General features: G+C 41.1%; 1 protein-coding gene across 2 annotated transcripts in view; it reads left to right on the top strand.

The window, feature by feature from the left end:
* fam189a1 (family with sequence similarity 189 member A1) overlaps nucleotides 1-17,416 on the top strand; it is an 85,845-nt gene extending 68,429 nt beyond the window's left edge. Inside the window, exons 4-12 of one of the 2 annotated variants that reach the window (XM_070967962.1) lie at nucleotides 342-506; nucleotides 7,628-7,735; nucleotides 9,522-9,682; nucleotides 11,781-11,916; nucleotides 13,575-13,653; nucleotides 13,747-14,514; nucleotides 14,930-15,001; nucleotides 15,414-15,736; nucleotides 16,575-17,416. In XM_070967962.1, the coding sequence (XP_070824063.1) occupies nucleotides 342-506; nucleotides 7,628-7,735; nucleotides 9,522-9,682; nucleotides 11,781-11,916; nucleotides 13,575-13,653; nucleotides 13,747-14,514; nucleotides 14,930-15,001; nucleotides 15,414-15,736; nucleotides 16,575-16,772 (2,010 nt within the window). In that variant the 3' untranslated portion in view covers nucleotides 16,773-17,416. The remainder of the gene's footprint in view (nucleotides 1-341; nucleotides 507-7,627; nucleotides 7,736-9,521; nucleotides 9,683-11,780; nucleotides 11,917-13,574; nucleotides 13,654-13,746; nucleotides 14,515-14,929; nucleotides 15,002-15,413; nucleotides 15,737-16,574) is intronic. The other variant, XM_070967955.1, reaches the window with a different exon arrangement.
* The last annotated feature ends 623 nt before the right edge of the window (nucleotides 17,417-18,039 follow it).

The following is an 18,039-nucleotide window of genomic DNA, read 5'->3' as shown; positions in this document are numbered from 1 at the left end:
AATCTCACAGTCTCTCCTCTTCTTTTGTTGTACGCTTTTGATCGGCCATGTGCTGCTGCCTTTTCAATCACAGAATAGAATATATATTCTGTATCTCGTGTCTTTGGTCTCTGTTTGACAATGCCTCTCAGAAATATAGTTAATGTCAGGAGTGAATGTACCTAACACCATATTATATTTAAGGGTGATAATTCAGTACACCAAGCTCAGGTCTGATCTGTGCGTGTGTGTGTGTGTGTGTGTGTGTGTGTGTGTGTGTGTGTGTGTGTGTGTGTGTGTGTGTGTGTGTGCACATTTGTGTGGGTGTGTGTGCCTTTGTGTACGTGGCGTGCATGCATGAGTGTGGATGTGTGTTCTCCCCTCCTCCCCCCCAGCTCAAGTTTGACAGCGATGGAGTGTGTGTGTGCTGCGAGCTGCAGCAGCAGAGTTCGAGCTGCAACAACCTGGGAGAGACGCTGAAACTGAACCCGCTGAGGGACTGCAATACCATACGCCTACGCCTCAAGGTGGGTGGGAGCCAGCGTGTGTTTGCATTGTGCTGAGAGTTAGAGCTATGTTTTGATATATTAAAAAGGCATTCATTATAAGTTGGACTGTTGTCAGACTGCAGGTAAATTGGCTTAATTTGTTTCTTTAGAACTCGATACTGTTGTTTGCTGTATTGGTAGCTATGGTAATGACATATTGTACCATATATACTGAGATATATATATACATATACATACACACACACACACATATATATATATTAGTGCTGTCAATCGATTAAAATATTTAATCGCGATTAATCTAATGAATGTCATAGTTAACTTGCGATTAAGCGCAAATCAACTGCACATTTTTATCTATTCTAAATGTCCCTTGAATTATCATTTTAATAGTAAAAGTGGATAGGCTTGCTTTGTGCAAATGTTTGTTAATGGCTACGACAATGTGTAGTGTTATATTTCACACTAACATTCACATTTGAATAAATCAAATCTCACACAATTTAACACTGTCAATAAACAAATGACAAAAAAATTAATACTTGGTTACAAAAAAGCCCCTTCAACAACCCTTTCTAAGGGATCAAAACAGGGTGATACAAGATAGAGTTACAAGTGCACATATTTGTAAACTAGGACCCAGGCTATAGTGCAGTTAAACCATGGCTTAGGCTTAAACTTAAACGGAGAATTCGCATTAGCTGTGTGTTTGGCCTTCAAGTGGTATTTCAGACTGGATGTGCTACGTTGATAATTCAGTTCACACCGACACACAAATAACTTTGGTCTTGTCAGTCGACCCATCTGGCAACTTTTTGTAACTAAACTTTCCATTCATCAACGCATCAAATTCGGCGTTTCGCGCTTGGTGGATGGTGGATTGCCACTTATTGTCAGACATTTGTGTCCAATTTCTTGCTTATGACCAAAATATGGCATTCCCTTTAGCCTCAGCTGTACTTTGTTTTAGTGCTAATTAGCAAATGTTAGCATGCTAACAAACTAAACTCAGATGGTTAACAAGCCAAATGTTCTACTTAATGTCAGTGTGTTAGAATTGTCGATGTAAGCACATTATCATACATGTGGCATTTAGCTCAAAGCACCAATGTGCCTCACAGAGCTGCTAGAACAGCTACAGACTCTACCAGACTGTCCTCGTCACTTCTCTGCTCAGAATGAAGCCATTAACATGAGTAACAGTCAGCAGTCGTTCGCAAATAATGATCTTTAAATTGCTAAAATCATCAAGTCTAAGCTGATGTCTCCAGGTTTCCTCTCACTGTGTAACATATCCCATGTGAGAACAGTCAAGTGATGTAGAAAATAGAAAAAAAAGAATTAAGTGTCCTGTCCCAGATTAATTGGGCAGGAAGTGGAGAATGGCAACAGCATTTGTCTTTCCCCAAGAGGTAGACCTCTTAGTATGCAGTGTGGATCTAGCCTGGGCTGGCTGTAGTTTGCGAGTTCATGATCTCGGTAGATTATCTCGACTCAGACTGTCTGCAGGAATGATATACAGTATGTGCTACTGTGCCTTTATTGGATAATGACAATCATATCCATTCATTTTATGTCCCTGATTGATTATAAAACATTGATAACCAAATAAAAGACTTCATGGGATGAAGCATGCTTATGAAAAGAGGAAAGATCAAGCACATTTGTCATTTTGATTATAGCTCATTAAAAGAGATATGGGAATTGGTGCTGTAAACCTTTATTAAGTGCCAAAGCAGTCAGATGTGTTGAATTATGTCTAAGAGGAAGCTGTCACGTGCGAGTCCCTGGAGTCCCCAGCCATTTCAGACGGCTGTGAGGCTGTTGCTGGTCCAGATGAACTCATGATGCAGCTGCCTTATAGTTCCTACATCACTAAAACACACAGTGTATGGGGAGAACTGACTTACTACTGCAAGTAGATTAAACATGAGACCATTTTAACTTTCTTATTCCCTCATTTCTCAGCAGCTGTGTTTTCAAGTTTTGTTTCTAGGAAGCACAATCCATGTCGCTGCTGATGTGTGCCATTCACTCTTTGCCGACACTTTCAATTTCCATCCCGTCTCTCTTTTCATTTCACTGTGTGCTGCCTAAGGCCATAAATTATCAGTGAGAGGGAGTCTTGAGATAATTTGCCATTTCCTGTAAGGGGGCGAATGTGTAACCTTGCTGTGTAACTCACTAACCTGTTTGGCTTGAGGCAAGGTGTCATCTAGAGGCTAAATATCTAGTGAACAGGCATGTTAAACAGTTTCTAGCACATTTCTTTGCCTGGTAGGATTTATTATGTCATTATGTACATTGTTGTCTCAAGGGGAATCGTGGAAATGCACCGTCTCACATCTGCGCGACAGATGCATTCCCATAGCAAAAATGAGCTCAGATGAAGCCGTCATAAATACTTCTTGTTTTTCTCACTGCTTACACTTTAACTTTATGATCTCCATCTTTGTTGTTGGAGAATTGTTCAGAAAAACTGCATGTACTATAGTAAACTCTCAAGAGGAAGGAGTTGCACACAGGTTGGTTTCTGTGTACTGTTGTGCAGAGTAATCTCACTTTTATCTTGGGAAAGAGTCCTCAGTCAAAGCTGCACAGCAGGACAGATAAATGACTGGCAGCGAACACATTTCAGTCAGACAGCTCACATGGAAAGTATTTATTGTGTGAATGTGTAGAGTTGATGTTTCGCATTGAGGGCCCCGATCTCATCACTCCCTGCAGAGATACACACTGGACAAACATCCTACCAACTGCCTTGCTATTAGTCAGCCTTTCCCTGTGTTTTTTTGTGGTGTGTTTGGCATTGTTTGTTCTCACTGTCCCAAATCAACAAATGTTCTGCCAACTGATTTTTGTTGAATCGGTGTGAAAAAAAAAAAAAAGTCTTACTGGTTATTCAGCCTCTATTTCCTAACAACCTGCACCCAGCGCTGGTCACTGAACACATAGCAACACATTTCTAATAATGTTAATAGGAATGTTTGAGGACCAGTTGATTTTCTTCCTCATTGTTTCATTTGTGCAGCTCTGGGTTGAAAATCTGACAGTAGATCTATTTTTTTTCTATAGCTTCAGTACTTTCAATACCATCAAATGTATAATGAAGATAGTATCACGTGGTATCAAAAAAGTATCTAAGTATCAATACTTTTGACTTATCTTCCAAGTAAGACAACATCCATCCACAGCAAAGCAAGGTCATATTCTCAGACATATTCTTAATTTGTATTCTGGCCAAATGAGGAGACAGAGTCACAGTGAAAGACATGAGCATGTCTTGCTGTTGTAATTGTTTGTCTCTCTGCAGGGTTCTTTTAAGGACAAAAGCAGACTACTGACCTTTTTGGTTTGGTTTATTGACAACTTGTAATATATGTGTAAAATGCACCACATTATGCTTCAAATCCTGACTTTGTTCCCATGTTCCCCCCTGTTGTTTATTTACGGTCTTTTCTTGTATATGCAGAACACGCAACCAGCTGCTGATCAGCTGTAGTCTTTGCAGTGTATTCAAAGTTTTTAACATGAGATGGGTGGTGATGTGAGGATCATCAATCTGCCTTTGTTGGCACTAGTTGTGAGGTCTGATAGTATGCCAGAGCCTTATAAAATGGATTAAGCTGTGTAGCAAGTAAAAAGAGTGGGGTCTCAACATTTGAGTATTGGCCTGCCGTTGGCTTTCAGGCAGAAATCCAGAAGAAACATCAGGATTTATTTTGATTTGGACATCGCTGAATGGGTTGTTGTTCATCACAGATTGTGACGATCATTTCTGGATGTTTTGTGATTGGACCATTTAAGCTCTGTAAGTCTGAGATGAACTAGTGTTCTCTGTGGAGGTTCAATACTCTTCGAGGTATTAGAAAAGCCTTTTCTGTACTACAGAGTATCTGTATTTAGTGCTTTATGAGAAGTGGCATCACAGAGCTACAACATCTGCTGCTTCTGTCATTGGGGGTTAGAAAATCTCTGGAGGGCCCCCCACCCCCCATAACTGCTGCAAGGCTTCCTGAGGAAAAAGATGGGCTTTCTGTCAGATGCTGTAAAAAGCTGCTTGGGGATGCTAAAGAGTGTGGAGATGAGTACTGTGACCTGCACTGAGACTATCAACAGAAACTCCATGTTGGCTGCAGGAAAGCGAGGTGCTGACCTTTGCTACTTCAGGAGGCGAGACAGAGCATGTGTGCAGTTTGTGTTTTGGATCAACCAGTGAAATCCACTGTGATGGTTTTTTCTCCTTTCTCACAACAAAAAAAATCTCATCCACACTATCACTGTTTTTTTTTTTTTTTTTTTTTTAAATCTTTGTCCAAAACACAACAACACAATTGGAGCGCTGTCAAGAGCACGCCAAACCAACAGGCGGCAATATAGTCCAAAAACCTAAAGCCATGTTGGCCAATCAAAGGCCTGAAAAAAGCTGTTTCCAGTCAGCTACCTGCTACTAGAGTTCCGACCCCTAAATTAAAAATGCGTTGGATTCATAATTTTCCAAAAAAGAGTGAGTTGGTGGCGGTTCCTGTGTCGTGGGACTGTTGGATTGTGTAGCATCCTGACGCCTCAATAAAAGTGTAAAAGTAGCAGTCCATTTATGTGTAAACATATCATAATAAAAGTCCTGTTAGCAAGGTCGGCACACTATTTTGGTCACGTCTGCCATTGTACAAAATCTCTTCAGGTAAACAAAAAAGCTCCCTGCCTCAGTCACTGCCTACTCATCAATACTACAAATGGTCTTTCCGAATGTCTTCACCCTGGAAGGAGTTTTCCAAAAGCTCCATTTTCAGTGACTTGAAACTGACAACTTTTGTGTGGACCAATGTCCCAAACACATAGAAAAAGCTATGCTTTGAAGTTCACCCGTATACATACGGATTAGGCGTTACAGTTCTTGGATACAGGTCTTAACAGTCAATGTGGAATCAAATCACAATTTGACATCAATGTTGAACATTTTTCAAAGAACATAGAATTTTGATTTTTAGTTTTGTTTCCCTGCATGTCAAGGCTTCACTATGGTATAAAAATTGACTTGCAGAAGCCTGTGACTTGGTTGGATGTGATAATTCATTACAGTGGATATCATAACTTCTTTTATTGAACATCTTGACTCTGATAGGTGCAGATTGGTTTCTCCACATTACTTTACAACACGGTGTTCACTGTGATGGATTACTTTCCTTAAGCAGGCTTAAAGTTTCTACAAGTTCATTTTCAAAATGTATTGTAATGTATGTATGTATAATTTCAATAGTTGCCTGATCATTAAAATAAAATACAATGTTTTATTCCTTCATTTATTTAAGCTGATTTATCCAGATATCTCGTCTTTACTAGGTTACTGTACTTCTTGCTGAGCTTAAAGCGGTTACAGTCTCCTTTCACCAGTTCTGTTTAAAATATCAGACATACTTGTGCTCCGTCCACAAGTCCTCCAGACTTTCCTCCTCCACAAAACATGTTCCAAAACTGTTAGCTTCCAAGGCAAACATGTATCAGTTGTATTTATAATTGGCGCTGCACAACTTCAGCTTCACTGGTTTCAACTCATCTCTTCTTTAACTTTCAGCTCACACAGCCTTGATCTTTGGCAGCTAGTTACTGGACATCAAACATGTTTGAAAAACAGTTGCAGGGCGGGCAACTCAGAGCGTCTCAGATGCCAACTTGATCCATTTTACATCACAAACTTCAAAAGGAATGGAAGTGTGTATAACAGGATCTGGTTGGCAAAAAGTCGCCGCCTGCCTACCCTGAACCTCCTTCAAAAAGTCAGACAACCAGCCACTTCCTGGTAGATGTTAGAGGGGGAGACAGCTGTCTTTTCTGCAGATTATCAGCAGCCTAATGCAAGTGGGGTTTTGTAATGTCACTGGTAATTATGTGCCTCCTGAATCTGGTGAATAATCTGTGCGACAGGCTGGAAAACACTTTGTGTGGCAACTGGGGAGCTTCATTCATGAGCCTGTGTCCACAAAACAAAAAAGCGGTGTAGTGAGGTTTTAATTCCATTGCTGCCTGTCTTTCCTGTTCTTTGTGTGGTTCATGGATATTTTGGGGAAACATATTCCTCATGTTGAATGTACCTGTTGTGTGCCAACACGGTGAATGCAGATATCATTGTGTTTTTGTGCACCTGTGTGTACGTATAGCAAGTTTGTGCTTGTAGATGGAGCATTTCTAACAGGATTCACCTCCCGTGCTTTTTCCATGTAATATTTAAATTGAAACCTAAGTTAAAGTCGCTTCCACATCTTTTTGAATGAGATTCAGTTTTTCACATTTTGTAGCAGCACTGCAAGCCGCTATCCTTTCTCCTCTCAACATGCTCCATGTGATAGACTGTTGCTATTTCCAGAGCCAATTTCCAGGCAGGTGCTATTACTGTTCCTGTGCTCTTCTTCAGGAAATTAATGAATATAATACAGTTATTTTAGGTTCATTTGTTAGGACAAATAAAACTCGACACAGAGGCAAAAGGGAGCCACTTAAACAGGTTCACCATTTGGAAGAATAGCACAAACAGCGATGTAATGGGACTGCGATCATAAGTCTTTTCTCTGATCCAGGCGCTAGGCTAGTATTTCATCAGCATGCACATTTATTTTTGCTGATAGATTCAATACTGGTTTGTCCCCTTGCTGTTCACTGCATTGCCAGAGTGCAAATGTGTATATGCTCGTGCTTAACCTTGGATATTTATGAGGTTGTTTTCCCTATTATTGTCTGCTAGGCTTGCACACATCGTATTTCTTTTTATCAGCATTTAACCTTTTTAAATGTATTCAGAAGTGCTAACAATGCAGATTCTTCTTGGTGCAGATATTTGTAGAAGTGTTCTCTCACTGCAGTAACACCCTGCTGTGCTTTTCTAAACTTGGTTACTTCCTGGTGATGTCAGCGCCGGTTGTGTCACCTTCTCTCCCTCCTGTCTTTCCTCCTCTTGTTGCATATTCACCTCTTTTTCTTCTTACATTACTCATCTTTCATGTTCAGGATATTAACTTCTTCTCTTCCTCACCTTCTCTCCTACTCCCTTTTCATTTCTCATATTTTTCCACACTCCTCCTCCCGCTTCCTTCTTTTGTTACCCGTTCCTCTAACAGTCTCCTCCTCTCCCCCCTCTCCTTTAGGAGCTGCTGTTCAGCGTATGTGCCCTTAACGTCATCTCCACCATTGTGTGCGCTCTAGCCACTGCTATGTGCTGTATGCAGATGGTCTCCACTGATGTGCTGCAGATGGTGAGTGTGATGGAAGAGCAGACGACAACAATAGCTGACTTTATTTTCTTTTCAGTGACCACCCTGCAAAAAAAAAGGAAAAATTCTTAGATCCCTATCATCAGGTTAGATAAACACCTACAGCTCAGGATGATGTGCGAGCATTCATCCATTTTAAGGTAGTGGAGAATAGTGTTTGCGTTTTTGGCTGCAATCATCCGGCTTTGTAAATATGAATTAATGTAAACACACACAGTAAAGGTCAATTGCCAGATTCCTCCTTCTCAAAAATATGTTCGATTTGAGGAAAACAGCTTAACATCTCCGTGGATTTTATCCTCAAAGGTACACCGTCCTCAGTATAACCGTCTTTTGTCAATTTATGTGGAACAATGAAACCATTACCAACAGCTAAATGCTTTCAGTCATGAGGGAAATTAGCATGGCCGAGCTCCCTTTGTGTTTCACACCAACAATAGTTATTTCATGCCTCCGAACACGTCAACAACTGGGGAGGTATAGAGCATCACAAGCCTTTTACACGTTTTATGGACTATGTTGTAAATTGTGCTGAAACAAGTCTGAATATTAAAGCCCTGCTTGGTTTGATAACAGGATGAGGTGGCAGGAAATCAACAATTGTATAGCAGCTAGTAAAATAAATGAAGCTGAACTCAGGACAGACATTCATTAATTTCACCTCCATCCATCAGACCTGCTGCAGATGTATGAGTTTTAACGTTTATGAAATGTTTGAGTCAACTGAAAATCAAAATCATCATTGTAGACATATTAACAAATGACTGCATGTATGTGAAAGGGATGCAGCTTTTTAGCATCTTTCAGCTCATAGTTCTGGTTTTCGGGCCAACAGCGTTGCTATTGTGTTTCACTTTCACAGCTCTCAGCTGTGTGTGTGTGTGTGTGTGTGTGTGTGTATATATATATATGACCATATAAATAATGTTAGTAGTTGCAGAAGAAGGGACATAAAGATGATAAAGAAGGGCTTAATTCACAGTGGTCCCTGCTTCAGTGGCCCAATTTCAGATTATCAAAGCTGTGGACACGTCACTCTCAGACCATCTTGCTGTCATAAACGTGAATTAATTAATGATTAATTAATGGCAGTGATTAATTTATAATGCTTTCTAATGACCAGTGAGTTGGGGGCAGGTGTATAGCACCTGTCAATTCAAAGTACTTAAAAACATTAAGAAAAGATAAAGAGATAGAAAAGATGATATGAAATGATTTAAAATGGTCAAATAGAATATAAAGATAAGCTAAAACAGAATAAGACAAATGAAACAGTAGAAAATAAATGAACAAAAGCACTGTGTCTTATCTCCAATAGTTTCATAGAGTTTCCAAGAGTGGCCTCGTTTCCCATTTACCACAAGAGGTGCTAACCTTTTATTTAGCTCGGTAAATATAGCTAAGTCAATAGCAGAAGTGGCAGCCTTGTGATTAGAAAAGCAGGCTGGCTGTGACTGGAAAGTTGTCCCACTTAGAAAAGTCTGAGTGAGGAAAGTAAACGCGCTGCTCTGCTTTCAGACCTGCTGGTTGCAGTGCGACTGAGCAAGGCATTCGACTTGCAGTTGCTGTAGTGGATCCTGTCCAGTTACCAACAGCACTGATGTAAATACGTGTAACAGCTTGAAATAACAGCAGAGAGGTGCTCTGAAAAGACATATTTGTTCAGCCGTGTCTCTCAAGATAAATTATGGTATGAAATAATGAATAAACAGCTAAGTGCCGTGTGTAATAAAGGCCTGACAATGATTGTTTTAATGCTCTGTTTCAGTTTATGCCGCACAGAGCGCGAGCCCTAAATGCTGACTGTATGACCCCCCATGGAACCATTCTCCACCAAACACTGGACTTTGATGAGTTTATTCCTCCCATCCCCCCACCACCATACTACCCCCCGGAGTACACCTGCACCCCCTCAATGGATGGACAGAGGTGAGAGCAAAACACTACTCATCAGCATCACATCTTTTCTCAGTGCTAACACAAAGCAAGCATCCAAGCAGTGCATCTTGTGGGATATGTGGATATTTTCAGGGGATAACAAGATGCTATTTGTTAATTTGCTAACAAATATAGTCCAAAGATTACAAGACATTGTCATGATACACAATAGCCTGCTTGTAAATCAGAACCGCCTTTAAAAATGTATAAATGCCTTGCAGCCCAGAGTACTTCGGCAATCCCCTTTTTGTTAAACTTTCAAGGACATCTCAGTGGAAAAGCCACAGCTTTGGATGAAGCTGCTTATTACAGCACAATACAAAACAATAAAATTCATTATTATTGTCCACCATTGTGGAAATAAATACATTAAAAGCATCCAATTAAACATCTGAAACATCAAGTCTATGTGCACAGCCAAGCAGAACAATCCACAAAATCATAATATTTGTCATATTAAGTGAAGTCAAGTGAGTTTAGGTTACTGATTGCCGTGGGAATAAATGTGTGAGTACTATTAATTAATTAATAATTAATAGGATTCCTTTTTCCAAAGGCAACATAAAGCACCTCCCAGAGGAAAGCAGTTCAAACTGTATACTAAATCACTGCATGTTCTTCTTAAATTACGTTGTGCATTGTTTCAGGGATTTTATTTTTATTCAATTCACTTGGGGAACTTGAATCCAGAAATCCAATGTTGCATTTCTATAGAGGCCCATCTCAAAGTTTTCTCTAATATGTATTGAAAGTAGAAGTCTGCTGGTTGCTGCAAGTGATCTGTAGTTCAGAATGCTGTACCTGGCTCAGTGCCTCCTCCTTGAACTGCCTTCATATCTGCAAGAGGAATGAGTGGGAACTGACAGTCAGACTTGAACATTTGTGCAAGTTTCCAGTTTTACACAGCAGCACACATATATATATTTTTTTCAAGATACATTTTTTTTCGAGCCTGTAACTGTTTCTTTGAACTCTGCAACAGCTCCTCCACAGACGCCTGCAATGAACCATATTGGAGATCTGCAAGTGACATAAAACTGGTCTTAATTTGTGGAAGGAGCAGCAATGATTGCAGAGTTAGAATTAGAAAAATTGACCACAGTCCCCAAGAGGACGCACACCAAAGAAAAGAAACAAGACTTTTACTGTGGGAGGAGCTGAAAGATTTGTCATGCACCAACATCACCAAAACAAATTCCTTGTATGTATAAAATCGTACTTGACAATAAAGCTTTTTCTGATTCTGATTCTGAAAGGATGTCACATGTTCTTGCTGGTATGATACAGTACCTGTCAGTTAAGGTTAGAAACATTTTTACTTAATGTAAACTATGATAGAATCTGTGAATATGCAGATGCCAAAAGCAACATCTGCATCCAAAGATAAATCCACATCCATTACATTAAGCAGCGATGGCATGTCTCTTTATCTGACTGTGACCGTCACATGTGGCGGTATCATCCACGGTCAGCTCAGAGATTTTCCCTTTCGTTAAGCAGCTGCGACATCCGTGATTCTCAGCTGTTGAGAAGGATCAGTTGACCCCTCCCTCATCATTCCCTCCATTTTCTTGCCAGAGAGAGTGCTGCTGATTTAGCCATTTGGCAGGAAGCCACATCTGTTTGTCAATTATGCCATAAATACACACGAGGCAGAGGAAGCATTTATGGCGTCCCTGCCAGGGGCCAGGGATGTGTCATGACATCATCAGGCCTCGGATGATTGGTGGAAACTCTCAGGTTGTATTTCATGCTCCGCCACTTTAGAGGAGAATGGAGTTGTAATTAAAAGATATGACTGCACGCATGGCTGCTTATTCTTAATTGGCACCATATGAAACAGCGGTGGTGAATAATATACTACTCGTACATATATCGTCTGGATTGGTGGGTTGGGACAAGAGGATATTTTTCATTTTTTCTTCCTGATTGTTTTTAATAGACAATATACTGTATTTTTGACTCAATGACTGGCTAAGTGATCTCCACTCTTTCTATTCCAGTTATTTCAGATATGATTTGGTTTTTTATTTAGTTTTGTCTGTTTGTTTATTGTTTGGTTGAAACTCAGCTGTTATGCCCCTGACAGAGGCCTGCACCTGGACTTTCCCCATTCTCCCTTCAGTGCCATCTATGGGGTGCCCATCAACAGCCCAGGGACACTGTACCCAACTGACCTGCCTCCTCCTTATGAGTCTGTGGTGGGTCAGACCCCCGCCAGCCAGGTGAGAGGAATCAACCGGGTCTGCCTTGAAAGCAACTGTTTCCAGAGGTCGGCTGTATTTGCAGCTGGGCCATGGACGTTACATTTCTGTGTTCCCAAAGAGAGAAGCTCAATCCTTTACCCTTAAACGTGTGTGCAGTGACAGTGACATTACTAAGACCCTACAGTCAGTGAGACTGTGCTTGGGTACATCAGTGCTTTGAGCTAAATGTAAATATCAGCGTACATCACCATCTTTGTTCAGTGAATCTTAAGATTTGCTCATTCGCAGTAAACACAATGTACAGCTGGAGCTGATGAGGATGTCATTAGTTTTGCAGGTATTTCATCACAACTCAGAGTATTGAAGTTTTTTTTGATGAAATAGCCCTGAAGGATTGCTATGCAGAAATCGTCAAACCTGCTCAATGGCACCAGAAGCACACTGCTTTTGTGTACACTGCAGGATACTGCTGCTTAGGAAGGTTACATTTGTCATAATGTAAAAGCAGATACTTTAAGAAGCTAAAGCTGAGTAAGCTAACCGCCAGCACCTACCTGTCCAACACAAAGCAGATCAACTCCACATCGCACTTAGCTTCGCACTGTTATTGGCTCAGGGCTACACATCCACTGCCCAAAGGTTGCAGCCCAAAAACTTTCCTATTCAAAAACAGCAAAATAAGAAGAAAATAAGAAAATATAGGCCAAGGACAGGGTCTCTGCACATCAATGCACTGCTACACACTTCTAGGCTGTCATAAGTGATGATTGAGAGGGATTACTTTTGTGTGAGAGTATACATTGTTTTAGGGGATTTCAAGGTTAAACCCAAGAAACTTTAAAGTTTTAAATGTGAATAATGTGACATAGATCACAAGCAATTTAAAAGTTTATTTAACCAACCCAACCAATTTGTCAGATGTTTTTATAGAAATGCTTTGGGTTTTTGTCATTTGTGTCAAAATGGTGTTCGTCTCATGTCTGTATTTTGAAATGCTGCCTGTCAAGTGTTAAAGGCAACAATCCCAGCCAACTTAAACACATCATCTGACTTACTGAGGCGCTCTCCCTTGACTGTCATGTCGAACTGATCAGAGCTTTTTTCAGGCTGAGGCTTTGCTGCATCTCATTGTTCACAGCTAAAAATAACTGTATAATGTGCAAGCAAATCCTTTTATCTACCATTATATTCTCAGCATCATTTAACACCTGAGGCTTTTAATCCATTATTTCCATTATACATGTTAAATCCATAGTCCTCTTCACATCCACTTTGAACAGTGTCCTTCAAATAAGAATTAGCACAAGGTTTTCTCACCGATAGAACAGCAGCCATAAATAACTGATGGAAGCAGCCACTGATGAATTGATTGTGTGAGAGAACAGTGAGAGGGCAGAAGAAACTCTAATGATTTCAGCCTAAAGACTACATTATGTGAAGTGAATTGAATGTATATAGCACATTAGTAAATCTAATTAAAGTTTCTTATTAAACTCTACATGAGTGTGCTCCACTGGTACATTTAAGCTGAGACATTTCTACTGGTGTGTTATGGTCCTCTAGAGCCCTCTACGGGCCAAACTGTGGAGTTGAGCATTAGGCTGCAATACTTCATCTGCTCAATTAATCTTATTCAACCATGTTCACCACCTCCACTAATAATTTCCTCTTTCCAGGTTACCACCAGCATAGAGCAACAGGCCACTGAATCCAGTCTGTGTGAGAGAAACACCACTGCAGGACTCAGCACTCAGGGTAAAGATGTTGGAGCACTGCAGTGAACGTTGCAGAGGACTGTCGATATTTCGCTGGTAGTCATGCTGATGATTCTCTTCTCCCTGTTTTCAGCCTCGGTGGACAGTGCATCACTGATGGTGTCCGAGGTGGCTGATCAGGACCAGACTTGCTCCTCAGAGGACTTGTGCTCCTTGGAGGTTCAGGGCTCTGACTCCTCTCCCTATGGCACCCCCCACACTGCCCCCATCGATGGAAGCTGCACCAGCCTGGAACTTTGTACACGTCATCGTGGCCTGCCGAACACTGACGCTCGCCCTAGTGATACAGGATACAGTGAGTCCTCACACACCCAGGAGTCTTTGGAGCGCTCTCCGGACTGGTCCTCAGAAAACTATAGCAATCTGGATCAAGAGGATTCCGCGGAAAACACACATCCATGTGAGGAACTCAGGGCTGCCATGCACATATGTGATGAGCTTGCATCGGCCAAACATTTACCAGAGGAGCCCCCTAAAGCGTCAACACACTCCCTTATTAAAGCACGAATGATGAGCCGGAAGCTCACACTTCCTGTCACTCTCCCCCCGCCGCCTCAGCCTTGCTCCCCCACCTCTGTGGCCTCCTCTGGTGGAACTTCAGCCATCAGCCCTTTGGCTCCTTCTCCTTCCCCTTCCCCTCCCAGCAGGCCCCGCGGCCCCAGGTTGTGCTTCAGTGTTTGGTCACCCTCCTCCACATCACAACCCACCTCTACCTCAGCCCAAAGTGGCTGCTCGCCCTCAGAGAGGCCACGGGGGCTCCGAGCAGCCAGGAGGTACCGCAAACTGGCACGCATTGTCCGTTCCACCAGTGACCCTATCTCCTGCTCCTCTACAACAGGAAGTGAGTGTGGCAAGACTTATACTGCCGCTTAAATACTCGAGTGATCAACCTTTTAGAGCTTAAACAATTAATCATTTTTGAGTCATGAAAATAAAGAGAAAAAAAGCCTTCAGATTCTCCATCTTAAGCATTTGCAGCTTTTCTCTGTGTTATATAATTGTACACTGACTTTTGAAGACATAACCTTGGACTCTGAGAACTTGTGATTGAAATGTTGCGCCATTTTCTGACATTGTAAGCACTAAATAAATAATAGTTCAAATGAGAAAATAATCAGCAGATTCACTGATAATTAAATTAATCATTAGTTGCAGCCCACAGCCTTTCATGTCAATTAGCAATGGTGGCTCACTAACCAGTAACAGCTAGTGCCTTCTTTGTTGGTTCATACTAAGTTTCTTGTCTCCCTCTGCAGGAGAAAATTTAAGCTGCGCCTCTGCAAATAACCCTGCTGCTGAAGACTCAACTCACACATCACCAGAGCAAGGTACGAACTCAGAAATTGTGAATTCATATAATGGTGGAAGATCTGCTGCTTAACAGTTGTACCTGAGGGACAAACTGCAAATCTGGCAGCATGGGGAGCTAATTTAACAAACTCTATTGAAACAAATGAAAGTTAGTGAAGTATGCCGAGGGAAAACCATGCAGTATCTCCAAATTTGGTGATTTTTCATCTTTTGTAAAACTGAGGGATTAAGTATTCCTTTATGGTTTAAACAAATTCTCATATTTCATAAGATAAATAAATAATTTAAACTCTCATTGGGCCTGTTGGATTACCTAAAAACTGCATTGTCTCAAAGCCAGAAACAAAAAAATCTTAACATTTTCAATGAGCTGATTCAGGATGTGTTCATGTATTGCATGTGATTCAATGTGTTTTGACAATTCTGCAGAACCAACGGATGTTTCAGTGGACATAGTTGGAGCTAAACCAAGTCACGTATCTGTAAGGAAGCAGCAGAAGGAGAGCAGGAAAGTTGACATCCACCTTAAACCCAGAGCCCTACATACACACTCCTCCCATGAACGCCCGCACTCCCTGGCTGACCTTAAGATGTACAAAGACACCAAAATACTGGTGGCCAAGTTCCTGGAGCATTCAAGCTGCAGTCTACCTCCTGAAGTCCAGCAGGTTGTCAACAACATCAAGTGTGTCATCAAGTCAGATGAGAAACACATGGAGGAGGCCATTTTTAGTGCCAATGTCATAGACCAGGTAACTGAATTACACTAATGTCATAAGATAAGATAAGATAAGATAAGATAAGATAAGATAAGATAAGATAAGATAAGATAAGATAATGCGAACCAGTAGTTTGCGCTAATTCTAGTCTGTAGGTGAGCATCAACATATAAGACTAAAAGTAGATCTCAGACAAGTCGCCCTGTGAGGCACTAATGTTCACTGCAGACCAGAAAACAAACATGTTAGATGGATCCAAGAAAAAACACATTGTTAGATCAATAAAAATGGTTTATCCTCTTAACAGTGGCAGCTTTAGAACAGACTCAGGTTGTCAGTCTTATCTCTGCTTTGTCAGACTTGACTCCACTTTCATCCATCTCTAAGCTGAACTCAGGCTCAGCTGCTTTGCAGTAGCATGCTAACACACCTACAGCATGTTACACAAACTATTAGATACCGCTAGTGTTAACATGCTCCAGTATTTGGTGAATTAAGGTGGTCCAGGTTTGAACGAAGTGGCTGATGTAGAGTTCTTCTTTTTCTGATAATCTCTCTTTGCAACAATTTCTCTCCCATTTACACTCACACACTATGGCAATTTGCAGTTCATTATCTTGCACAAAGACATATGGACAGGAGGAGTTGGGAATCAAACTACTAACCCTGCCATTAGGAAGAAACCTGCCCGATTCACATAGTAAAATGCAGCTTAATTCATTTCCAAATAGGTGTTGCTGACCTGGGGAGTTGTATTGACTCAAGCAGTGTGTTCCGGCTCAGTTGAATCACATGATTGTTATATAAAAACAAACCAGGCGACTTGTGATGTGGGACTCTCTTTCATTCTTGGCTATTTTTTGTTACGCAGGTGATGACCCAGCGCATCATTGGCAGCCCCAGGAAGCGTGGCCACGAGGATCTTCATCTTCAGAGCTGTGGTGCTTTGAGTTTGTCCCCTTCCATGCGCCGTCCAAAACGCCTCCCACAAACAACCAGCGCCTCCACCAACCCACTGGTCTCCCCCTCCTCTGAACAAAGCCTTGAGTGCAAAGAAACTATTCTCTGACCACTCTCCCGACAAAGACTTGGATGAGAACTCTGAGGGCATTTCAGGCTGCTGGGGTTGCAGCCACGCTGTGCTGTGCAGTGCAGTGCAGCAGATGTCTGTAGAGTCATTAAGAACTCCTCCAGCATTGAAAGATGATTCATTTTCACAGTGTGACTGCAGCACAGGCAAACTGAAATGGTCTGTATCTCCTAGTGCCCTGTGAGACCGTGCCAAGTCATCAGCAGAAATGGTAGCAAACTCGGACTGAGCCTGCCAGTGTCTGTAGTGGCTTCTTTCTCATCATAAAAACAAAAGAATGTTTCTCCCTCAGGGGATCTTTTCTACTGAGTTTCATCTCTTAAAAAAGAAACAAATACTCCGCTGGTAAATTTGGATCTGTTACTGATCGACAAAGGAGATTGTGTTATCAATATTCCTCTTGTCCTCACAAGAAACAGGAAGAAACATGTTTGTATTAAACTGTGAACTGAACCGACTGGGCATTAGTAGCCATTGTTTGCAGACCTTGTGGAACTGTTATCGATTGGGTCGTGAATATTTCGTGGGTTTTGCTGGTTCAAGAACATCACAGATGTGGATTATTTAACTTACCTCATTGTGTTACAATTCTTATCAGTGTTACAATAAAATATGAGTTTGTATCTTGTGGTTTGTGTTCTTATTTCAGTTAATGTTTCAGGATGATGTCAGTCTGCAGGTGTTTTGAAGATCTGGTCATGTGGCTGGCCAAAATAATAGAAACACTACAACAGCCTTTCCATAAATATATTCGTCCTTAAGAGTCTAATAGCACTGTCTTTTCCCCTTGCAGAATTACTTAAAGTTGGAACGCTTGTGATTGATACACAAGTAATCCCTCAGCAACAAGACCAAATTTTTACACATGCAGATTGAGTCATACTGTGTGCATCATCTTAAAATGATTACAATCTATAGAGGTGGAAAGAATCCAGGCGCTCCTTATTTGATTTACTTGCATACATGGGTATTCAGCAGCTGGACTTTCCAGTTAGTCAATGCACAGAAAGCCACTAGGCTATGGAGATATGGTATGGTGATATGGAGAGAGATGTTCATAATTGTCTTAATAGAAATTAGGAATCAGACTGCTTGTAATCCGACATAAATGTCAAAACATGGCATGAAGACAGACTTAGCATTCGAATTAGATTACAATCCCCAAAACTTGCTTTTTTTCTGCTGCTGATAAAGTATGAATGAGAAGTAAGGTGTTCCTAGGAGGTTTTAACTGACTAAATATATT

The sequence above is a fragment of the Chaetodon trifascialis genome, chromosome 1 (genome assembly GCF_039877785.1).
Source record: "Chaetodon trifascialis isolate fChaTrf1 chromosome 1, fChaTrf1.hap1, whole genome shotgun sequence".
NCBI classification, from domain to species: domain Eukaryota; kingdom Metazoa; phylum Chordata; class Actinopteri; order Chaetodontiformes; family Chaetodontidae; genus Chaetodon; species Chaetodon trifascialis.
The sequence above is the reverse complement of the archived record's forward strand: the minus strand, read 5'-3'. Positions and strand labels throughout refer to the sequence as shown.